Source organism: Carcharhinus amblyrhynchos, chromosome 10, assembly GCF_965287045.1.
Source record: "Carcharhinus amblyrhynchos chromosome 10, sCarAmb.v2.hapA, whole genome shotgun sequence".
NCBI classification, from domain to species: domain Eukaryota; kingdom Metazoa; phylum Chordata; class Chondrichthyes; order Carcharhiniformes; family Carcharhinidae; genus Carcharhinus; species Carcharhinus amblyrhynchos.
In genome coordinates, this window is record NC_137333.1 from 96822911 (window position 1) to 96848195 (window position 25285).

Here is a 25285-nt window from a genome sequence, read left to right on the forward strand (position 1 = left end):
CAGGAGACTTAGGGGTGATCTTATAGAGGTCTATAAAATAATGAATAATTGTCAATATATTTTCCCAAAGGTAGGGGAGTCTAAAATTAGAGGGCATAGTTTAAAGTGAGTTACAAAAGGGTCCAGAGGGACAATTTTTTCACACAGAGGGTGGTGAGTGTCTGGAACAAACTGCCAGATGTAGTAATAGGGGTGGCTACAGTTTGTCTTTTAGAAAGACAGTCACTTTGGATCAGATGGGTATAGAGGGATATGGGCCAAATGCAGGCAATTGGGATTAGTTTAGTGGTTAAAAAAAAGGCAGCATGGAAAGTTGGGCCGAAGAGCCTGCTTCCATGCTGTAAACCTCCATGTGTATAGACTGCACCATGTACTAGCCATATTGTGCTATGCATTTGGACAATAGAGGTTAGTGTACATGTGAGCTTGATGACACTTAGGGCAGTCAACATACGGAGGATAATATATTGGCCAGCATACGCTACACACCAAGACGGGGTGATGAGAACGTGTTTATGGTAACTGTTGTTGAGGCACAGAAGCTGTGGCGGAAATTACATTCCAGCACACAGTATGAATGAACATCCAAAGTTTCGTTGAAAGACAAATAATTGCTTTCATCAACTATTTGATAAAGGATTCCAAACTCTTACAGAAAGGATTAAGCCACTTGTAATCTGAAGTATGTTTTTTTTCTGTTCCCTGTAATGCACTCATCGTTATCCTTAGAATGGCGCTTGAGTTTGTGTACCTGGCAATTGGGAAGTTTGGACCAAATGTAATGGTATAAAAATTAATTGCCACCAACTGCTTTGTTGGTGAGGCTTGCAATCATTAGCTGAGAGACATGCTTTAAAGCCTCTTGTCTGACCAAAGCATAATTGCGGTTCACCTCATAGCATCAAATCAGCCAAAACAAATTATCACTGCAACTAAAAACAGTGTGAAAAAAATGAAAGAAATTGACAGGTACGAAAACACTGATGCAGAAACACAGCAATGAGATCTTGGAAATCAGATCTGAGACAGTAACCACAAATCTGATCTCATGATCTGTGATGTCAATTGACCTTTTGATATGCTGCAGCTTTGTAAGCTCCCACACCATTTCTAGTTTTAGGTACCTTTACCGCTCTCAATCCTTTGTCGCTGATAGAACAAAGTACAGCACAAGAACAGACCCTGCAGCTCTCGCAGTCTGTGCCAGTAAAGGGCTCTTCCAGGGTTCTAAATGTAAAAATAGGATGCATTTTTAAAAAATTCTCAATTAACATTTCGCTCTCCGCACCCCAGCATCCGCCCCCCGCCCCCCCCCCCCCCCCCCCAACCCACCCAATGGTGTTCCATTGACGAACTGTTGACTTTCTCCATTGTTGCTTTATTGTGGACAGTACGGGGCACAGAGGTCAGCATTGCTACCTCACAACAACGTCCTGGGTTCAATTCCTGGCTTGAGTCACTCTGTGTGCATGTTCTCCCTGTGTCTGCGTGGGTTTCCTTTGAGCTTCTGGTTTCCTCCCACACTCCGAAAGACATGCTGGTTTGGTGCATTGGCCGTGCTAAATTCTCCCTCAGTGTACCCAAACAAGTGCCAGAGTGTGACAACTCTGGGATTTTCACTTACATTATTGCAGTGTTAACGTAAGCCTACTTGTGACACTGCTAAATAAATAAATTCACGACAGGGTAAATGTCCCTTTTCATTCAGATGGCTACCTCTGAATCAGTGCTGGACACTAACATCTTTAGATATTTTAATGATTTGTTCTGCTTTTGACTGGGATAATGTTACATATAGTAGACTGCATAAAATAACAAACATTCTCATTATAATACTGCGCTGTGTAGAAAGGAAGGACCACTCCAAGACAACATAAGCTAATTTGAAGTATCTCATTTGCAATAATCTCATATGTGTTACCCTTCATGCAAATATTACGAATTTAATACAAATGAGAATGAAAATTGATGCAATATCTTGGCCTGCGATACACTGAGCAGCACAATAACTTTCATATCACTTCGTTGTCCCTGAGACTAACCTGCGAGCATGGATCTGACAAAAAGCAAAATACTGCGGATGATTGAAATCTGAGGTCAAAACAGAGAGTGCTGTAAACTGTTCAGTGGCTCAAGCGACCAGCTGGGGAGATGAGGACTAACTTTAAGTGGAGATGAACCTTCATTGCGAACCCTTGTGGATTTTAAGGAACTGAAAATTAAAAACCAGTCCTATCATCCTCCCCTCCCACTCCTATCAAAGTGCATTCAGTCCAAGTCCCCATTGGTATATTCACCTCCCGCGTCAAATCCCAAGGTCAGTTGGGTTTTGGCCTTGCTCTTTAATGACAGTCATCAACTGGTCAAGTTTCCACGTGTAGCTCCCAGCACAGGCGATTTCTCGCTCCCCATCTTCTCATTCCCCACACAAGATGACTGTCCTTTTCACAATGCTTTCCTCGTTAACTGTGAACTGGGCAAACTAACCCGATTATCATGGCCTTGAAATGCATCAAATCTGAGAATGAACCTTTGGCCTTGGAATTCACCCACCTACTGTCAAAGCCACTGGATCGCTACTCATTCTCCACTTTGGGCCCATTATCAATATCTTAACTTTGCCATATAATAACCAAGGGACCTTCCCACGAGGTCAAATTTTACCTTGCGGTGTACTACATTGCATTCCCTTCTGCCAATTCTAAGCTATGCTGATCCATTCGCTGAATATAAGGAGAGCTGCGTTTCTACCTGGTGGTGGTTCTGCACCGTTGACCTTGAGAGAATGCTCTCCCTTCTGTACTCAGTTAAACTCCCTTGACTCGAGATGATTGCCAGCCCAATGTACCTCCTGAGCTTCTTACGGAACTCCCTGGAGGCAAAGTAGTAAATGAAGGGGTCGAGGCAGCTGTTCAAGCAGCTGAGGGTGAGGGTGACTTTGTAGGCCGTGTAAATTCCTTTATTGAAGAAGATCCGGTTGATGATGTGGGCCAGGAGGATAAAGTTGTTGGGGGCAAAGCACGTTATGAACACCAAGAGCACGATTAAAGCTAAGCTAATTGCTCTCCTTTTTTGTGCACTGGCGTAGCTCGAAGTGGTCCTGATCAGCTTGGCAATGATACGAGTGTAACAGTACACGGTGATGCAAAATGGAATTAAGAACAGGATCCCAAACAAGGTGAACAGGAAGGCTGCCCAAGCCCCTTTGGAGGGAAGCATGTCCTTCTTCAGAACGTCAAAACATGTGGTAATATTGAGTTTGTGAACTTCATATGTTAAATCTTTTACCTCCAGTGGCAACAAGACGACAAGGATGAGTGCCCACATTCCTAAGCAAATCGCAAGCGCATGCTTGTTTGTCCGCCATTGGGTACAATGCATGGGCAGCACCACCCCAACGTAACGGTCCAGGCTAATGCAAGTCATTGTCAAGATGGAGCAGTACATGTTAGCGTAGAACAGCACGGTAACCAGATTGCATAGATTCGCTCCAAAGGTCCAGTTGTTACCATTCCAGTGGTACGCACTCTGAAAGGGCAGAAAAATGGCGAGCACAAGGTCGGTGATGGTAAGGTTGATCATGAATATGATAGACGGTGTCTTTGGTTGTGTTCGGCAGAGAAGAAATAAGGAGAACCCATTCCCGGGTAGGCTGATGATGGCAACAATGAGATAAACGATTGGAAGGCTACTCTTGATTATATTACTCGAGAGCATTTCCAAAGTTTCATTATCCAGGCTTTTATTGAAGGCCATAATGATATGCACCAACGAGCGCCAAACCCTCTGACACCACAACAAAAGGATGGATTTTCTTCTCACTGAAAAGAAAGAAAGGGCACAGCGTTATTCATAATAATTCATAACCACAATCCTCAGAAAATAATTCCTTTGCGATGAGTAAATAAAATCTTTCACATTTGATTGGAAACTTTCCACATGCTTAAGTTGCAGCAGTTCAAGAAACAAGAAACAAGTCCACCAACCACATTTTGAAGGACAGCGAGGGTGGGCAACTAATGCCAGCCTTGCCAAAGATGCCCACAAACTGAGCATGAATGAAATTACAATGAGTGAATGCAGAGCAAAAGAAAAATGGTTTTCTGTCATTAGATTATATATAAGACTGCTGTAAATGGAATAAATTAACATTGCTGGAGCAATGGATATCAGGGATTTATGTTTTAAGAATGAGAGAAACCACATGATCACGAGCAAGGTTTTTCTTTATTCTTTCACAGGATGTGGGCACTGCTGGCTAGGCTAATTCCCTAATTGCCCTTGAGCAGGTGGTGGGTAAGGCACCTTCTTCAACCACTGTAGTCCTTCTGGTATAGGTACATCTACTGTGCTGCTAGGGAGGCCAAGCAGGCTGCCTTTGTTCTTCTAGGTAGGAGAGGTTGTAGCTTTGAAAGGTACATGTGGAAGGAACCTGGTGAGTGGCTGCAGTGCATCTTGCTGATGGTACACACTGCCGCAACTGTGCATCGGGTGTGCAGGGAATTAATGTTTAAGATGATGGATGGGCTGGGATTCAAAGTGAGCTGCTTTGTCCTGGAAAGTGTTGAACTTGTTAAGTACTTATTGGAGCTGCGTTCATCTAGGCAAATGGAGAGTATTTCATCGTACTTCTGATTTGTGCCTTGTACCTGGCGGAGAGGCTTTGGGGAGTCAGAAGGTGAGTTACTCATAGCAAAATCCCTAGCCTCTGACCTTCTCCTGTAGCCACAGTGTTAATATGCCCGGCCCAGTTCAGCTTCTGGTCAATGGTAACCCCCAGGACGTTGATAGTGGGGAGGGGGTTCAGCTCTGGTAATGCCATTGAATGTCAAGGGGAGTTAAAGGAAGCTCATTGTAACTCAGAAAGACAAAGCAGGTGGACAACAAAAAGAGGGAGTTTTATTTCAAATAGGATGGCTCGCCTGTCATTTCTGGAGAAAGAAAACGAACCTCAGTACTACACATTTCCTGTATGCCGCCTTTTCGCTTCAGATTGTTATCATTGGCAAACTTCTCCTTTCATCTCTATCCGTCCCGGTAGTATGACAACCACAATCTCAGCAAAGTATCCTCAACTGTGCAAATCGGAATGCCTCCACTTCCCTGTGACCTGGTTGGGGTTGAGTTGCATTTGTGTTGAGGTGAGACTACAACAAATCAACTTCAGAAAGGTTTTTTTTTATATAGGAATTAATAGTTTTATGGACAGAAAGATTGTGAGAAATTGTTGTTTTTCAGACTGGAAGATGGTAAGTAGTGATGTTCCCAAGGATGACTGGCTGGAACACTGTCTTTCCAATGTTATGGTTGGCAGTGAGGATGATGCTAATTGACAGCAAAGGAACATAGACTCCGGACACTACAGAAGGAGGACATTCAGCCCATTAAGTCTGTACCAACAACAATCCCACACAGACCCTATTTCCATAATTCTAATTTACCCGGCTAATCCCCCTGATACCAGGGTCAATTTAGCGTGGCCAATCCACCTAACCCGCACATCTTTGGACCGTACGAGGAAACCAGGGCGCCTGGAGGAAATCCATGCACACACAGGGAGAAAGTACAAATACCACACAGACAGTGACCCAAGGCCGGAATCGAACAGTAGCAGTGCTAACCACTGTGGATAGAATTTAATGCGGGAAGGTGTGAAGTAATTTATTTTGACAGAGAGATAGGGGAACGCAATATAGATTTAACAGCAAAATCTCAAAGACTGTGTAGGGACTGAGAGAAGTGTAGAGGCGTGGATCTTTGGGGGTGGCAGGACACCAGGAGGCAATGCCAGTCGCTGGATTCATAATCCAGACACCCAGCCTTGGGGACCCGGGTTCGAATCTCAGACGGTGAGATGGTGGCAAATGGTGAACTTCATATACAATAAAAAATCTGGAAGTAAAAGCCCAAAGGTGACAGTGAAACTATTGTCTATCGTCGTAAAAATCCATCTGATTCCCTTGTGTCCTTTAGAGACGGAAGTCTGCCATCCTTACCTGTTCTGGCCTACATGTGACTTCACAATGATGTGGTTGATTTTTACCTGCCCTCCAAAATGGCCTAGCAAACCACTCAAGGACAATTAGGGACTGGTTCTAAACGAATTCTTAAAAGAACACACTGACATAGTGGTTAACAAAGCATTGGGGATTTTAGCTTTTTTAAGTAGAGGCACAAAAACAGGAAAGTTATACTGAACATTATAAACTGAGGCTTAATATTTTTGTCTAGTGCGGTCACCACATTTGAGGAAGCGAGGGTCTGCGAGAGGAGCGGAGGAGATTTACCAGAATGGTTCCAGTGATGATGGATTTTAGCAATAAATTTATTTCTCAGAAACTAGAGTTCTCCTTGGAGTAACAGAGAATGAGTTAAGATTCGATGGAGGTGTACAAGATTATGATAGTTTAGATAAGGTTGCTAAAGAAACACTGTTCCCATTAACTAATAGTACAAGGGCTATTGGGTGGCATTGATTTAAGTCTTGGGTAGAGGAAGAACGTTGTGGTTGTTCACGCCAGTGGGATCTTTTGGTCCCACCAATAGCGCACTACTGCCATGGGATTCCTGGTAGCGAAGATGGATCCAATGGGAAACCCATTGATGATGGCAGAGCCAGAAGATCCCACCATTGGTTACTGGCCCAATGGCTTTTATAGCCAACACCAAGGCCTGGTTTAGGAGCATAACAATAAGGCTGTTTATCTGCTGGAGTTTGGTCCAACATTCAAACAGATCATGGTTTGAATCTTCACTCCACTCACCCTTAATATTGGAATTCAACATTACCAGAAAAATCTAGCAATCTCAGTTTTGATGTTTATCCATTGACTGCCTCCCCACTGTGTGGCAGTATGATAGCGCAGTGGTTAGCACAGCTGCTTCATAGTGTGAGGGTCCTGGCTTTGATTCCCGGTTTGGGTTACTGTCTGTGTGGATCGTAAAAAGTCTGACAACACCAGGTTTAAGTCCAACCGATTTATTTGATAGCAAACTCACTAGCTTTCGAGGTTTCCCTCTTCTTCAGGTGAATGGAGAGTTCTGGCCTCAGACAGAGCATATAAAGCACAGACAGTTTACAGATTACTGATTAGAATGCGAATCTTTACACCTAACCTGCTGTTCAAGTCCTAAAGTGGCCGACAATGTGAGTGGAAGGAGCACTGATCACAGGTTAAAGACTTGTGCATTGTCTCCAGACAGTACCGTGAGTGAGGTTTTGCAAACCAAGGCAAGTCACAGGGGTTACAGATAGTGCGACATGAACCCAAGATCCCTGTTGAGACCGTCCTCACGTGTGCAGAACTTGGCTATCAGTCTCTGCTCAAAGACTGCGCTGTCGTGTGTCGTGAAGGCCGCCTTGGAGAACGCTTACCCGAAGGTCAGAGGCTGAATGCCCGTGACCACTGAAGTGTTCGCCAACAGGAAGGGAATAGTCTTGCCTGGTGATTGTCGAGTGATATTTATTCATCTGTTGTCGTAGCGTCTGCACGGTCTCCCCAACATTGGGGAGACCATGCAGACGCTACGACAACGGATGAATGAACATCGCTCGACAATCACCAGGCAAGACTGTTCCCTTCCTGTTGGCGAACACTTCGGTGGTCATGGGCATTCAGCCTCTGACCTTCGGGTAAGCATTCTCCAAGGCGGCCTTCACGACACACGACAGCGCAGAGTCGCTGAGCAGAGACTGATAGCCAAGTTCCGTACACGTGAGGACGGTCTCAACAGGGATCTTGGGTTCATGTCGCACTATCTGTAACCCCCGTGGCTTGCCTGGGTTTGCAAAACCTCACTTACTGTACTGTCTGGAGACAAAACACATCTCTTTAACCTGTGATCAGCGCTCCTTCCACTCACATTGTCGGCCACTTTAGGACTTGAACAGCAGGTTAGGTGTAAAGATTTGCATTCTAATCAGTAATCTGTAAACTGTCTGTGCTTTATATGCTCTGTCTGAGGCTAGAACTCTCCATTCACCTGACATAGAGGGAAATCTTGAAAGCTCGTGAGTTTACTATCAAATAAATCGGTTGGACTTAAACCTGGTGTTGTCAGACTTTTTACTGTGTTTACCCCGGTCCAACGCCGGCATCTGCACATCATGTGTGGATCGTACCATTTGTACAATCCCCCCTTGTCCATGTGGGTTTCCTCCCACATTCCAAAAGACATAGTTGTTAGGTACAATGACCCAAATCGGGGCTGGACTGTGGCGACCAGGGGAATTTCACAGTAACTTCACAGCGGTGTTAATGTAAACCTTACTTGTGACTAATACTTTTAAACTCCATCAGCCCCAACAGCTTTTTGGGGACAAGAGTTCAGGTTTTCCAGTGCCCTTTGTGTGAAATGCTTCCTGGCATCATTAGTTGGGGCAACATGGTGGCACAGTGGTTAGCACTGTCGCTTCACACAGTCAGGAACCCAGGTTCAATTCCCGACTTGGGTCACTGTCTGTGTGGAGTTTGCACGTTCTCTCTGTGTCTGCGTGGGTTTCCTCCAGCTTCTCTGTTTCCTCCCACAGTTCAAAGATGGGCAGGTTAGGTTGATTGGCCATGCCAAATTGATCCTAATGTCAGGGGGATTAGCGATGTAAATATGTGAGGTTACGGGAATAAGGCCTGGGTGGGATTGTGATCGGTGTAGACTCAATGGGCCAAATGGCCACTTTCTGCACTGTAGAGATTCTATGATTTCATTCTATGATTCGTCAATGGTCAAGCTCTAACATTAAGTTTTGGACTTTATTCTTGACTCCCCTGACATGGATGTAGTTTCATCTATCCCACCAACTCCCTGAATTATCTTAAGCTCAATTATATTGAGCCCCCTTTGCACTCAAGGGACTACAAGCCCACCCTCACATCTTAACCCTCTTCATTTCCATGTTGTGCTATTGTGGTGAATACATGCTGGATATTAATCCAGACCTCAGATGCATTATGTGTTCAAACTAACTTGGCCATCAAATGCAATTGAACTTAAGTATCTGTTTTAAAAATACAAATAAATATTATAAACATGAAAAGAGTATTCACCTTTTGTGTCACGTTTCTTGGCTTTCCCCCAGAGATTGTTGGATAATTCGACTGGACTTCAATATTTTCGAGGAGCCTTTAGACACTGCTATTTAAGCTTCTTCAGGCTGCACAATGTAATCTTTATCTCAGTGATCCTGTAATACAAAAATCACATTTCCTTTAGACAGGCAAAACATGAACAGCTGGTCTGGTCAGCGAGTGTCTGGTTTTATTATCGGTCTTTGAGGCAGGAAACTGAGTCTCAAACCTCTGTTCTGATCGCAATAATTAGACCAATGCATATTGTCAGAGATTAAACCTTGCGATCGGATATTTTGCAGAGACTATTTCCTCGAGTGAATGTAGCTGTTACTAGGGGGCATGTCTATAAGGTTCATGGTGGGAGATATAGGAGGGATGTCCGAGGTAGGTTCTTTACTCAGAGAGTGGTTGGGGTGCGGAACGGACTGCCTGCTGTGATAGTGGAGTCGGACACTTTAGGAACTTTCAAGCGGTTATTGGATAGGCACGTGGAGCACACCAGAATTATAGGGAGTGGGATAGCTTGATCTTGGACAAAGCTCAGCACAACATTGAGGGCCGAAGGGCCTGCACTGTGCTGTACTGTTCAATGTTCTATTTTCTATACTGAACCAAGCCTCCAACTGCCTGGTTACGTGGGGCCCCCTTCTGACCCCGCCCCCTTGGCACCACCCAGTGGGCAGTGCCACGGTGCCCTTTGGGTAGTGCCAGGAGGCCAAGCTGGCACTGCCCTAGAGGCCCCTCCTCTTTACCCCCGATTCCCATGGGGGTCATCAATGGCCCCTCGTCCCTCCAGCCGGGTCACGGCACCCGTTCCTCATTAGTGGGGAGCAGAAGTAAAGCCCACCAGAGGGAACCACTCCCAGTGGCGGGAGTTGAGGGTGAAGGGGGGTTAATACTAGCAGAGAGTTCAATCCCGTGCCCGCTAATCAGACGCAAGTGTCAATTTCCACATTGAAATCAGCTCCGCGCCACTGAAAATCTTTGTCCCGGAGACACACGGAGGCCATGGAATCCAGTGGGAAGCCTGCAAAACGGCACCCGCTAATGCCCCTCTCAGGTTGCTGCACTACTGGAGTAGCGTGGCAGGCTGGGAGAATCGCCCCCGAGACAGTTAACCAAAAAGTTCAGAACTATAGTAAACTTACCGAAGTTAATTTCCAACTCTTGTCGAGGGTGACTCGAATAAAGCGATAAGTTTTATAGAATTGAATTTCTGAAGACTCTGTCATTCCTGCCCTAAGTCCAGAAATGACTGTTCTGAGCTCCCAACGCAGTGTGTTCTTGAGTAAACTTTGTGTCATTTAGAGTGGAATTTCCCTCTCACTTAACGACAACGGGGGAAATTTGACATTCTTTGTTTTCCTCAAAACTACTTTCATTTTCTAAATTTTACATCTCAACAAACTGATTGCCCACAGAGCTGACCAACATTTCTCTCTTTACAGCGACTCATCGCTGCCCAGAAGGCACATACTTAGAACCATAGAACACCACAGCACAGAAACAGGCCTTTTGGCCCTTCTTGGCTGTGCCGAACCATTTTTCTGCCTCATTCCACTGACCTGCACCTAGACCATACCCCTCCACATCCCTCTCATCCATGTACCTGTCCAAGATTTTCTTAAGTGTTAAAAGTGAGCCCACATTCACCACTTCATCTGGCAGCTCATTCCACACTCCCACCACTCTCTGTGTGAAGAAGCCCCTCTCAATATTCCCTTTGAACTTTTCCCCCTTCACCCTTAACCTATGTCCCCTAGTTTTTTTCTCCCCTAGCCTCAGTGGAAAAAGCCTGCTTGCGTTCACTTTATCTATACCCATCATAATTTTATACACCTCTATCAAATCGCCCCTCATTCTTCTATGCTCCAGTGAATTAAGTCCTAACCTATTCGAGCTTTCTCTGTAACTCAGTTTCTCAAGTCCCGGCAGCATCCTCGTAAACCTTCTCTGCACTCTTTCAACCTTATTAATATCCTTCCTGTACTTAGGTGACCAAAACTACATACAATACTCTAAATTCAGCCTCACCAATGTCTTATACCACCTCACCATAACATTCCAACTCTTATACTCAATACTTTGATTTATAAAGGCCAATGTACCAAAACAACTCTGTACGACCCTATCTACCTGTGGCACCACTTTGAAGGAATTTTGTATCTGTATTCCCAGATCCCTCTGTTCTGTTACACTCTTCAGTGTCCTACCATTTACCTTGTATGTTCTACCTTGGTTTGTCCTTCCAAAGTGCAATACCTCACACTTGTCTGCATTAAACTCCATCTGCCATTTTTCAGCCCATTTTCCCAGCTCGTCCAAATCCCTCTGCAAGCTTTGAAAACCTTCCCCACTGCCCACTACACCTCCAATCTTTGTATCATCAGCAAATTTGCTGATCCAGTTTACCACATTATCATCCAGGTCATTGATATAGATGACAAACAACAATGGACCCAGCACTGATCCCTGTGGCACACCGCTAGTCACAGGCTTCCACTCAGAGAAGCAATCCTCCACAACCACTCTCTGGCTTCTTCCATTGAGCCAATGTCTAATCCACGTATACCTAGCGACTGAACCTTGCTAACTAACTTCCATACTTGTGACATTTCAATGCAGCATTTGAACACCAGGACACAATACATTTAAACCACTTATCCTCGGAAAAGGCTTCTTTCTTTCACCATTAACCACACTTCCCGCTGTCTCTATTTTATCCGCATTTTTTCAGTAATATAGAATCATAGAATCCTATAGTGCAGGAGGAGGCCATTCGGCCCATCAAATCTGCATGGACCACAATCCCACCCAGGCCCTATTCCCGTAACCCCATGCGACTGCTCTGCTCGATTCTCTGGTTCCAAATGCGAGTCCCTCCTTGACTCATGGTATGCACCCTCCTGCCGACTCATTGAATCCCTACAGTGCAGGAGGAGGCCATTCAGCCCGTCAAGCCTGCACTGACAACAATCCCACCCAAACCCTAACCCCATATTTACGCGACTAATTCCTTTGACACGATGCAATTTAGCAATCAACCTATGACGCGTATCTGTGGCCTGTGGAAGGAAACTGGAGCATCTGGAGGAAACCCACAAAACACAGGGATAATGCGTAACCTCCAAACAGGCAGCCACCCAAGGCCGGAATTGAACCCAGGTCTCTGGTGCTGTGGGGCAGCAGTGATAACCACTGTGCCACCGTGCCATGCCAAGTTTCTAACTGCCACCATGGCGTGTGAGTGCTGGGATTCTCTAGATGGCTGTTTTGACAAAACAACACCAAGACAGAACATATTATTTCTGCCAGATGGGTGAAAGGTTACCAGTGTCCTGCGTAGGAAGTATGGCCAGGGCGGTTAAATGTGTAAATACTCGTGGTTTAACTCCTCAAATGTGGAGGCAATGTAGAAAGAGTCAATGACCTCATTGCCACAGAACTTAAAGACCTGGATTGAGTGGATGCAGGGAAGATGTTCCCATTAGTCGGAGAAACTAGGATCTGAGGGCACATTTAGAACTGAGATGAGAAGAAATTTCTTCAGCCAGAGGGTGGCGAATCTATGTCATTCATTGCCTTACAAGGCTGTGGAGGCCAGGTCATTGAGTGTCTTTAAGACAGAGATAGATAGGTTCTTGTTTGGAAAGGGGATCAAAGGTCACAGGGAAAAGACAGGAGAAAGAGGTTGAGAAACTTATCAGCCATGACTGAATAGTGAAGCAGACTTGATAGGCCGAATGGCCTAATTCTGTTCCAATACCTTATGGCCTTAGCCACAGTGTAGTCAGCACAGCATCTGCGCCATTTCACTGCCATGGAACTCCTGAAGAACCTGCTTCCCTTCTCGCATCCAGTCATCGCAATGTCCTTCACTGGTGCCCTAATGCTGCCACTTCCAAACACAATCGCTGCTCCCAGTTCATAGGTAGTGAAACAGTCTGAGTGCACATTTACAAGCAACATTCAGCCTTGGCACAATAAGTGGCAAGTAACATTCACGTCACACAAATGCCAGTCAATGGCCATCCCAACAGGAATCTAACCAGCCCCCCCCGAACATTCAGTGGCATTACCGTCACTGATTCCTTCTCCATCAACATCCTGGGGATTATTATTGACCGGAAACTGACCTGGACCAGCCATGTATCTACAAGAGCAGATCAGAGACTGGGAATTCGGCAAAGAAAAACTCATCTCCTTAGTCCTCAAAGCACCTCCAAGGCAGCACTGTGGTACAATGGTTAGCGGTTCGAATCCTGGCTTGAGTCACTGTCTGTATGGAGCTAGCACAGTCTCTCCTCGTCTGCGTGGGTTTCCTTTGGGTGCTGTGGTTCCTCCCCACAATCCAAAGATTGGTGCATTGGCCATGCTAAATTGCCTCTTAGTGTCAGGAGGACTAGTTAGAATAAATGCATGGGGCTATGATGATAGGGCCTGGGTGGGCGGTGCCAACCCAATGGGCTGAATGGCCTCCTTCTGTATTGTAGGTATTCTATGATTTTCTGAAGCCACAAGTCAGGAGTGTGATGGAATGCTCTCCACTTGCCTGGATGAGTGCAGCTCCTACAACACTTAAGGAGATTGATACCTTCTGGGACAAAGTGACCCATTCCATTGGCATCTGATGCACCACATTAAATATTTGCTCCCTCATTTGCTGGCACACAGTGGCAACAATGTGTGCCAGCTGCTGGATGCACTGCAACAGCTCAACAAGGCTCCTTCGGCAGCACCTTCCAGACATGCAACCTCTATCATCTAGGAGTACAAAGGAAGCAGGCACATGGGATCACCCCCACCTACAAGTTTCCCATAGTCCAAAGATGTGCAGGTTAGGTGAATTGGCCATGCTAAATTGCCCCTTGATAAAAGAAAAATACTGCGGATTGTGGAATCTGAAACAAAAACAGAAAGTGCTCAAGACGAAGGGTCATCCAGGTTCAAAATGTTTTATTCTCTCTCCACAGACCCTGTCAGACCTGCTGAGATCTTCCAGCATTTTCTAAATTGCTCCTTAGATGCTCCTTAGATCCAAAGATGTGTAGGTTAGGTGGATTGGCCATGGTAAGTGCACAAGTCACGGGAATGCCCTCTCGAAAAATTGGTGCAGACTCGATGGGCCGAATGACCTCCATCTGCGCTGGAGGAATTCTATGGATTCTATGGAAATAGGAGCAGAAGGAGGTGCGACAGCTCACTGAACCTGTTCTCCATCATTCAACAAGGTGAGGTTTGGCGCACAAAGTGACTGTGAAGGTGAGACAAGAAGCTTAAGCATAAAACATTGCCTTGGGCCTCATTAACATTTGATGGCCCAATTTCCAGCCAGCCTCAGGCCTCCCGGTTGGGCCTCACTACCTGTTCAGTGCACCATGTGGGCCCAGAAGGGGAATCCAAGCAAATTTCTCCCTTACTTTTGAGTTGGCCTCTGCAACATTTCTGTTTAAATTCCGTATCTGAAAATAGCATTGGTTGATTTCTATTTCTGAAAACAGTTTTAGTTTATCTGTCTTACGCGTATCATAGGGCCCAGATAAGAAATATAAATGAATAATCATAGAAATCCTACAGTGCAGAGGGAGGCCATTGGGCCCATCGAGTCTGAACTCACCACAATCCAACCCAGTCCCTATCCCCGTAGCCCCATTTATTTACCCTGCTAGTTTCCCTAGGGTCAATTTAGCACGGCCAAAATAACCGAACCCACACATCTTTGGTCTGTGGGAGGAAACTCACACAGTCACTAGGAGAACGTGCAAGCTCCACACACTCAGTGATCTGATGCCAGAATTGAACCCTGGTCTCTGGCGCTGCAAGTCAGCAGTGCTAACCACCGTGCCACACATCATTCAGAGAGGGCTGTCGCAGTACTAATTTTAATGTTGAGGTTAACAATAAATATAAAGGGCTTACAACAAGACTCAACTTAATTCACACTTTAATCCCGTCCTTTAACTCCCAAGTCTTCCAGCTGAAATTTGGCTTTTGTGGGACATTAGTTGTAAATGTGGTTGTTCTTACCTTTAGAACGGGGAAAGCAGCTTCATAGGCACATCTGCTGAGATTGGATAGCTCTGCCATTGTCCGCACTCAGGAGTAAAACACATTCACAAAATCCCTTGCCAGTTCCTCTATTTTACATGCAGTGAAACTGCTTAAACATCAGACTCGCCCAAGAGAGAAAAAAAACCTGGGTCTTTCCAAAATAGGAGTTTACAGCCTTCACCAGCAAACACTCGCAGGTTTTTACATGTTTTTAGCCCCGGGCAAGGGGTTTAATTTAACTTTTCCCATCCACCAGGAATGAAAATCAGTCGAGACATGTAACAGGAGTGAAAAGGATCGAGTGTGTTGCCTGATCAGTAAGTAACGCTGATACTCGCGCCACTAACCACTCCGCCCGACCCCCCCACAAAGTGCTTTGGAGAGGGGACAGAGAAGATTTACCAGGATGTTGCCGAGTATGGAGGGCGTTAGCTATAAGGAGAGGTTACGGTTTGTTCTCACTGGAATGATGGAGGTTGAGAGGTGACCTGATTGAGAGATTATGAGTGGAGCGGACAGAGTGGATAGTCAAATGCTCTTTCCTAGGGTAGAAAAGTCAAGTACCGGGGAGCATAGGTTTAAGGTGCGTGGGGAAAAGTTTAGAGGGGATGTGTGAGGCAAGTTTTTTTTACACAGAGGGTGGTGAATGTCTGGACCGCGCTGCCCGGATAGGTGGTGGGAACAAGTACGATAGTGACATTTAAGGGGCAACTAGACGAATATATGAATAGGATAGGAATGGAAGGGTACGGCCTCCATAAGTGCATACAATTTTAGTTTAGGCAGGCATCACGATCAGCTATACTTTTCTTTGTTCTTTGTTCAGCAGAATATGATAGAACGCTCCAGAGACCATTTGGCCCATCATGTTTCTGTCAGCTTCTGACGGTGCTGTTCATTCCCAAGCTATACTCTTATTATTTTAATCTACGTTCCGAGTAAGGGATGTTACGGATTCTGCTTCCCTCGCTCTTTCTGGCAGAGCACTCTGGCCCAGAAATTCACTTGTGGCCATTCTGAGAGTTGACGGTGGCGAAGGCTCAGAGATTTGGTCTCTGGCCTCGTTGCCATAGAGACAGCACAGTGATATGCCCCACGGGAAAAGCCCCGCAATTAATTTCCACCCCAGATCCTCTTCATAAAGGCTACCTTTTTCCACTTCTGTTTTATCGGCCAATTCTGTCCTCTGCAATCGGAACCCTCAACTGAACACTTTTCATCTCCATCTCTTCAAAACTCTGTAGCCTGAGGTCATCTCACTCATCAACCCTCGATTGGCTCCCAATCTCCATTGCTTCAACTTGAAAATTCTCACCCTAACTCTCTCCAGGCCCTGATCCTCCTTCGCTCTGTGCTGGCTGGCCCCACAAATTTTTTTCCTGTACCCTCCGTTCCTTTGATATATTAGATCCTAATTTTGACCTGTGAAGCCATAAAGAGGTACACAAAATGGAATCAAGCCCTTCTGCCCGGCTGGTCCATGTCACCCTTTGTTTTTAGGTCTTTGCCTTCAGCCACCTAGGTGCCATGCTTTGGAATTTCCTTCCTAAATTCCTCCACTTGTTCTGTGCATACAAGAAACAGACAAATGTAGAAGATAGGAGCAGGAAGAGGCCATTCGGCCCTTCAAGCCTGCTCCACTATTCATCATGATCATGGCTGATCATCCAACCCAATAGCCTAATTCTGCTTTTTCCCTATAATCTTTGATCCCATTCACCCCAAGTGCTACATCCAGCCATCTCTTGAGTCCATTCAATATTTTGGCATCAGCTACTCCCTGTGGTAATGAATTCCACAGGCTCACCATTCTTGGTGGCATAATGTCTCCTCATCTCCTAAATGCTCTACCCTTACTTCTCAGACTGTGCAGGTTAGCTTGATTGACCATGGCGTCAGGGGGATTAGCAGGGTAAATATCAGGGGTTACAGGAACAGGGTCTGGATGGGATTGTGTTCGACGCAGACTCAAATGCCCTCCTTTTGTTTGCAAAATCATGTGAAATGGTGACAAGAGATCTTATGACGGGTTTGTTGGTCTGTTGTGTTAAAGATTAAAGGGCGAGCTGGCAAAAGCTCTTTGAACCATAGGTTCATAGAATAGAGTCCTCGAACCCTACAATGTAGAAAGAGACCAACTGGCCCATCAAAACTGCACCAACAACTATCCCACCCATGCCCTGCCCCTTAACCCCACATATTTACCCTCCTATTTCCCCTGACACTGAGTGGCAATTTAGCATAGCCAGTCAACCTAACCTGCACATCTTTGGACTGCGGGAGGAAACTGGAGCACCAGGAAGAAACTCACGCAGACATGGGGAGAATGTGCAAACTCCACATTAACAGTCACCCGAGGCTGGAATTGAACCCAGGTCCATGGCGCTGTGAGGCAGCAGTGCTAACCATTGTGCCATCATGGCACCCTAAACCTCTCAGAGGAATCCATTCTCAAACCAAAGCATCAAAGTGTAAAGTTCTGGACCAAGTATTAATGCCTTAGTGAGGATTGGGATTTTATCAGTGGAATTTGTGTCAGTGCTCTGTTCGTTTGAGCTCCCCTGAGGCTTCGTAAGAACAGAATGGGCAGAATCTTCTGGAGCTCTGCCCCCTTTGACATGTGGGCCAGGCAGATAATGAGCCATAACCCTCCCCTCTCTCACCCCATAGAATTTAAATGGACATTTCAAGAAAAGTTAAAATTTATCTATTAGTCACAAGTAAGGCTTACATTAACACTGCAATGAAGTTACTATGAAATTCCCCTAGTTGTCACACTCCAGTGCCTGTTTGGGTCAATGCACCCTAACCAGCAAGCCTTTCAGAATGTGGGAGGAAATCGGAGCACTCGGAGGAAACCCACGCAGTCACAGGGAGAATGTGCAAACTCCACACAGACAGTGACCCAAGCCGGGAATTGAACCTAGGTCCGGCAAATTGCCTCCAATTAAACCTGCAGAGGGACTGCCAGTGGCATTGTGAAGAACAAACCTCCTGCTATCTCTCAGGATGGTAGGCTGATATTTCCAGCACTGCCACCACACCAGTGCCCTTGCTGTTGCCTCTATTGGGGGGTAGGGCCTGGGTGGGATTGTGTTCGGTGCAGACTCGATGGGCCGAAGGGCCTCTTTCTGCACTGTAGGGTTTCTATGATTCTATGATTCTTAGATAACTAGCCAGCCTAGATGTGCTGAGATAGTGCAATCTAAAGCTGACTCCAAGGCCCAGAGCTACTCAAGGAGCTCCTTCCAGGCTATCTGCACTCTCCAAAAGTGAAAGGTAGCAGTGAAAGGGAACATTATGATTCAACGGTGTAAGGGTGCAGAAATAATAGTGAGGGGGAGTTGCTTTCCTGAAGATAATCTTCATGATAATCTGCTCTCTGACAGCCTAGTCTAATTATGTGGTGTCCAGGATGCCTTATCTCAATCACCTCCTCCGTTTTGCTTTTATTTAATTTATGAAACGTGGGCATCATTGGCTGGCCAGCATTTATTGTGTGGCGATGCCAGTGTTGGACTGGGGTAAACACAGTAAGAAGTCTCACAACACCAGGTTAAAGTCCAACAGGTTTATTTGTTAGTAAACCCACAAGCTTTCGCCGTTTGCCCTGACGAAGGGGCAAATCCCGAAAGCTTGTGGATTTACTAACAAATAAACTTGTTGGGCTCTAACCTGGTGTTGCGAGGCTTCTTACGGCACTTATTGCCCATCCCTGGTTGCCCTTATTCAGAGGGCAGTTGAGAGTCAACCACGTTGCTGTGACTCTGGAGTCACATGTAGGCCAGACCAGGTAAGGACGACAGATTTCCTTCCCCCAAAGGGCTTTAGTGCATCAGATGGGTTTTTCTGAAAATCGACAATGGTTTCATAGGTCATCAGTAGATTCTTAATTCCAGATTTCTTTTATTGAACTCAAATTCCATCAGCTGCCGCGGCAGGATTTGAACCTGGGTCCCCAGAACATTAGCTGAATTCCTAGATTAATAGTTGAAGGGTAATACCACCAAGCCATCGCCTTCCCCTATCATAATGGAGAGACCATTCAGCCCATCTAATCTGCATCAATTTTCTGATAGCCTTTTACTCACTCTCTCCCTATAATCTTTGCACAGTTCCCCTTGTGTGAACCTTCCCTCCACTGCTGGCCACTTTGCGGAACAAGAGGTGTTATCATTGCAGCCCCTGTAACTGGGTCAGGTCTTCCTCTGTCCTCCCCAAGTGTAAGCACCAGATCTCAAGACCAAACTGGGAAAGCGGTCTAGGGCATGCGCAGCCACTTCTTAAGAGCACAAGCTCCTCAAAATCATCTTATCAATACGTTGAGTGCCTTTGTTATTTAAATAACATCAGTGCTGGGCATGTGGAGTGAGCAAAGGACAAACTTGTTGAAAGCACTGGTGCTGGCCCAGATCCAGGCGATGGACATCACATCGGCCAGTGAGGCTGCGTGACATTGGAAATCAACAGTTCAGCCGTTTCCGATGCACACAGGGATGAATGCCCTTCTCAAAAGTCTACACTTCCCGCTGCCTCGGAAAAGCAGCCAGCATAATTCAGGACCTCATGCACCCCGGACATTCTCTCTTCCACCTTCGTCCGTCAGGTAAAAGACATAAAAGTACTAGCAACACTGCTTGCTCTCTTAAAGCAGCATTAACAATTAACTGCTGCCAACCTTTACACGGTTCACTGCATACACACTTGTGCCTCTTGGATCCAAAGTCTCACTTCAGAGTCTTGAGCGCATGATTGAGTAGCTGATACTTATGTTTAAAACTTATTCATTGGTGTGTCACAAGTCAGCTTACATTCACACTCACCAACCGACCCAAGAACAGCTTCTTCCCTGCTGCCGTCAGGCTTCTGAATGGACCTGCCTCGCGCTAAGTTGACCTTTCTCTACACTCTAGCTATGACTGTAACACCATTCTGCACTCTCTCATTTCATTCTCTATGAACGTCTGTATAGTGCACAAGAAACAATATTTTTCACTGTATGTTAATACATGTGACAATAATAAATCAAATCAAATCAAGAAAGGATGCACCAAGAGGAGGTGATGGGGCAGCACGTGCCCACGAATTCTGGGCACGCAATCTTCGTGCAAACACTTTGATGATAGTGAAATCTTGGTGCATCGCTATGACAGAACACATTTTCAAAGAATCTGCCTACTCTTAACTGCAAATGACTGGAAGGGTTTCACTCTAGTTATTAGCCATGTAGCCGCGAGGAGTCGTGCTGATAATACAAACCAGATTGTGGTGAAGGGAACATCCAGACTTTGAAAATTTCTTCCCCAAGGGTCTCGTTTGTGGAATTGAGCAGAAGGTGAAGCAGGGTATGGATTGAGTCCAAAGATGTGCGGGTTAGGTTGGTTGGCCATGCGAAATTGAGGGGGATTAGCAGGGTAAATATGTGGGATTGGGGGAAATAGGTCCCAGGTGGGATTGTGAGAGGCCGAATGGCCTCCTTCTGCGCCGTAGGAGTTCTGTGACTCTGTGAATCCTTCCTTCGTCCTAATTGAAAAAAAAAGTTTGCTTTTCTCTTGATCCTTTCACAGGATGTGGGCATCACTGACAAGTCTAGCATTTGTTGCCCTTACCTAATTGAACTGAATGGTTCACTGGGCCCAGGGTCCAGAGTCATGTGGAAGCCAGATTAGTTAAGGACGTCAGATTTCCTTCCTTGAAGGATGTTAGTGAACCAGATAAGCTCTTATAATCGATAATGAGGCTAGTTTAATAACTGATAAATTAGCATGGCCGATGTATTTAACCTGCACGTCTTTAGACTGTGGAGGAAACCAGAGCACCCGGAGGAAACCCATGCAGAGACAGGGAAAATGTTCAAACTCCACATAGACAGTGACCCCAGCCATGAATTGAACCCAGATCTCTGGAGCTATGAGGCAGCGATGCTAACCACTGTGCCCCTCGTGCCGCCCACAATAAATAAATGATTCAATTTTGAAATAAAGGGTGAGATTTGCTTGACTCCCCGTGGCTTTCTCGTGATGGTGAGACAGAGTTACATCATTTGCCGATGGTAGTCACTCTGATCACACCCTGTCAATGGAATTTCCCACTGAATCCACCTCATGCCTCCGGGAAACCCACCACAGGGGTGGACCATCAACAAGGCCAGAAGATCATGCCGGCTTGAACAACCAAAAGTTTAAAATCTTTAGCAACAATTTACTACCTGCAGGTATGAGAACTTTGGGCCCCCTGTGGAATTGAATCACTGATTGACGTACTCCTTGTGCGGAGCTTGGTGGTGAGCTCTTGTTAATGGAGAGGCTGATGGTCCAGCAATGAGTAACGATTTGCCATTCTTCCCCACACTTAACGCTACGCATAATAATCTTGCCATCATTTTCCAAGCAAATTCTGGGGTGTCACTATCTTTTACTGCACCTCTCCCCCAACCCCCAGGCCAACTGACACATTCTCGGGTTGCCCTCTGACAAGCTGTACCTCTGTACTGCCATTCACACATTCCAATCTCGTAGCGGACACTATTAGCACCTTTCCCAGCCTTTATCATCACCATTTACATTCCCTTTGTCTAATTACGGCACCAACCCCCTCACCCTCATCGGATAAATCTTGCCTGATTTTCGTTGCACTTAACTCAAGAGAACAGCAATCCAGACTCACTCTATTCTCTATTCTCTCTCCACAGATACTGCCAGATCTGCTGAGTTTCTCCAGCATTTTTTGTTTTTACTTTTTTTGTTATTGTGTGGTTTTGAAGTCAAATGTTAAATAATATAAAGTTTTCTAATCTTTCGCTCATCCCCAAGCCCTTACGCCCATCGAAGAACTGATGTGGAGATGCTGGCATTGGACAGGGGTGGGGCACAGTAAGAAGCCTCACAACACCAAGTTAAAGTCCCAACAGGTTTATTTGGAACCACGAGCTTTCGAAGTGCTGCTCCTTCATCAGGTGAGTGGAGAGGTAGGTTTCACAAACATGGCATAAGTAGACAAAGTAAGAAGTCTGACAACACCAGGTTTTAGTCCAACCGATTTATTTGATAGTAAACTCACAAGCTTTCGAGGTTCCCCTCTTCCTAAGGTGAATGGAGAGTTCTGGCCTCAGACAGAGCATATAACAGCACAGACAGTTTACAGAATACTGATTAGAATGCGAGTCTTTACAACTAACCTGCTAATCAAGTCTTAAAGAGGCTAACAATGTGAGTGGAAGGAGCATTGAGCACAGGTTAAAGAGATGTGTATTTTCTCCAGACAGTACAGTAAGTGAGGTTTTGCAAACCCAGGCAAGTCATGGGGGCTACAGATAGTGTGACATGAGGTCAGTTGTCTGAAGACAGTTCTCTGAAAGCTCTTGATTCCAAATAAACCTGCTGGGACTTTGACCTGGTGTTGTGGGACTTCTTACAACACTAAGAATTGACAAAGTTAGGAGTTCTGCAAAGAACAGTCAAGAATGCTGTGTCAGACCGCATTGCAGTGAGCAGCCAGCCCCTCCCCCATTCTGTGGGAGCAGTTTTCATTCACACTTGGCGACCTGGCTGTGCTCGAGAACATTGACGTCTCCACGGAGTTACACCTGGCAACACTTGTAGTCGCTGCTACACTCTCCCACTGAAGCAGCAGCTGTGAAAACCCACGATACACCTGCTGGGCTGGTGCGACCGCAGCTAAAAAGCATCGAGCTACCAAAGCCCACGCACACTCGTGCGTACGTAAGTGATACGTGACCGCAACCAAAACAAATGGGAAGAGCGAGCTGCAAAACTGCGCTCCCACTGATGCCGCCAAAGGAGACCGCTCGTGTGTCGCGGTGCAGGTGGCAACCTCACAGAATAGTCATGATGTGGAGATGCCGGCGTTGGACTGGGGTAAACACAGTAAGAAGTCTTACAAGACCAGGTTAAAGTCCAACCGGTTTATTTGATAGTAAATAGATAACTTGTGGGTTTACTATCAAATAAACTGGTTGGACTTGGAGCTGGTGTTGTGAGGCTTCTCACTGTGCTCGCAGAATGGTCACAGCCAAGGCAGCCATCGAGACGCTGGAATCTGTCTGGGCTGCTCAGGGCAGGGAGGACAACCCCAAGCTTGGACACCCCGTGCCTGCCGACTTACCCCCATCCTCCTCCCATCGACAGCACGAGAATGGAAACAAACGCAGGAGATCCTGGGAAGACGCGAGCAAGTCAAACAGCATCTATGGAGAGGGAAAGGAACGGAGTTAGCATTTCAGCTCTGGGGCCTTTGCACCAGGATCGAGGGGAGATAGGTGCTAGAACTTTACAGTCCAGCCTGCCACGGGAATCGGAACTGGCAAGGAACAGACAATGGGGAGGTCTGTTGACCATTGGGCGACAATGGGACTTTCACAGTAATTTCATTGCAGTGTTAATTTAAGCCTACTTGTGACACTAATAAATAAACCTGAAACTTTTATACTTTAAACCTTGATGAGAATCCTGAAGAAAATTGTAATTCCTCGCCTATCTAACTGGCCAAAACCAGCTAATCTGTCCTAAACCTTTGCTTCTGGTCTGGGAATCTTCCTATTTCCAGCACAGATATAATACCCACGGAGGAATCATAGGATCCCTGCAGAAGGAGGCCATTCAGCCCATCGAGTCTGCACCAACCACAATCCCACTCAGGCCCTATTCCCATAACCCCATACATTTACCCTGCTAACCTCCTAGGGTCAACTTATCATGGCCAATCAACCTAACCTGCACGTCTCTGGAGTGTGGGAGGGAACCAGAGCACCCAGAGGAAACCCACGCAGGCAGACACGGGGAGAATGTGCACACAGACAGTGACACAAGGCCAAAATTGAACCTGTGTCCCTGGCACTGTGAGGCAGCAGTGCCACCGTGCTGCCCCCTACTTAGTAGATGTCTCCTTTACAGACTCACAGAAGAGGTGCACGTATCAAGGCAGATTTGTCAGACTGTCAAGTGCGACAGCGTTCGAGAACGTGGCTTTGTGGCTTCAAAGAGTGACTTCCCTTTCTCCTCCTTGCAGCTGCGGGCAGGACAGGCGTGCGAACTGCTCGCTGCTGCCAGAAAGGACAATTTTTGCCAGGTAAAACTGAGGAAGAATCACAATGCGACCGCTACGCATTGAGAATGGAGTCCAAACCCCTGGCTACAAAGAGACAGTACACCACATCAGTAGCAACAGAGCTAGGTACACTTAAAGAAACCTCCAGCCTTGACACTAATACATGAGAGAAAATGAAAAAAAAATCTGATAAACGTAATTAATATCGTGACATGATAACTATTATTTTAATTGTTGGCAGCTTGCTACTGTCAAGTTGGGTGCTTTTCATTGATCCACAAGTAGGGTCTGGGTTACATCAGCCCTTCCCTTGCCAGGTCGTTGTAGTACAACAGAATGTTTTACAACTTCTAAATCAAAGAGATTAAAATCTCTGAGAAAAAGCAACAAGTGTGGTGTGTGTGTGAGACTGAGACTCTCGCACCACATGCACCATTCTTTTAACTAGACACTACATTCCGTCCTTTGCCTTGAGGGTTTGCCTTATCAAGTGGGGCAGCTGGAGAGGAATTAACACCGTTATTTCCATCCACAGTTGTGAATGGAACAAAAAGGACAAATTTTGGCGCGTAAATTTAACTCGAAGGGGGGGAAAATAAAACCACGAGAGCCGTTTGTCTCTCTCTCTCTCTCTCTCTTCCTCTGCCAGCTAAGCCTGCAAGTTGTAATGACAGGTTGGAAGGGAATTGAGGAATTCCAAGGGCAGGGATTCAGGTTCTGTGGATGCGCGTACAGGCAAGGACATGAACGCAGAAGCCTTGGACATGCACAACATTCAGCGAGGGAGCAAGCTGCTGGAAAACTCACCAAGCAGGTCTGAGGTTGGCTGGCACGCTGCGCTGGTAGAAGTGGAGCATCTCTGCATCGTTGCGTGATCCTCTTGAGAACTAGAGCGTTTACCTGCCAGGAAATGACACATTTCAGAAGGAAGCGCCTAGTTTTCTTGCTTCTCTCAGCTCATGACTGTTAAACCCCGCGCACAAATTTCAAACTGGCAGTTTTAATCAGAGCTACACTCTTTGCAACTTATTCTCACTCCCTCTCAAAACAACAGCTAGAAATACGTGATGTTATACTCAAAATAAAACATTGAATAGAGA

At 45.9% G+C, this 25285-nt stretch overlaps 1 protein-coding gene across 3 annotated transcripts; it reads right to left on the reverse strand.

Moving 5' to 3' along the window:
* Positions 1-352: 352 nt before the first annotated feature.
* Positions 353-25039, reverse strand: LOC145349201 (S-geranylgeranyl-glutathione receptor P2RY8-like). 3 transcript variants are annotated; one of them, XM_080197652.1, is made up of 5 exons: positions 24993-25039; positions 23244-23325; positions 9045-9181; positions 2665-3821; positions 353-1227 (listed from the first exon to the last, which is right to left on the reverse strand). In XM_080197652.1, the coding sequence occupies exon 4, from the start codon at positions 3754-3756 to the stop codon at positions 2707-2709; it is 1050 nt and encodes a 349-aa protein (XP_080053778.1). In that variant the 5' UTR covers positions 3757-3821; positions 9045-9181; positions 23244-23325; positions 24993-25039; the 3' UTR covers positions 353-1227; positions 2665-2706. The 3 variants fall into 3 exon arrangements, with proteins under 3 accessions (XP_080053778.1, XP_080053776.1, XP_080053777.1); XM_080197650.1 differs by lacking the exon at positions 353-1227 and having other exon boundaries at positions 1741-3821; XM_080197651.1 differs by lacking the exons at positions 353-1227; positions 24993-25039 and having other exon boundaries at positions 1741-3821; positions 23244-23519.
* Between the last annotated feature and the right edge of the window lie 246 nt (positions 25040-25285).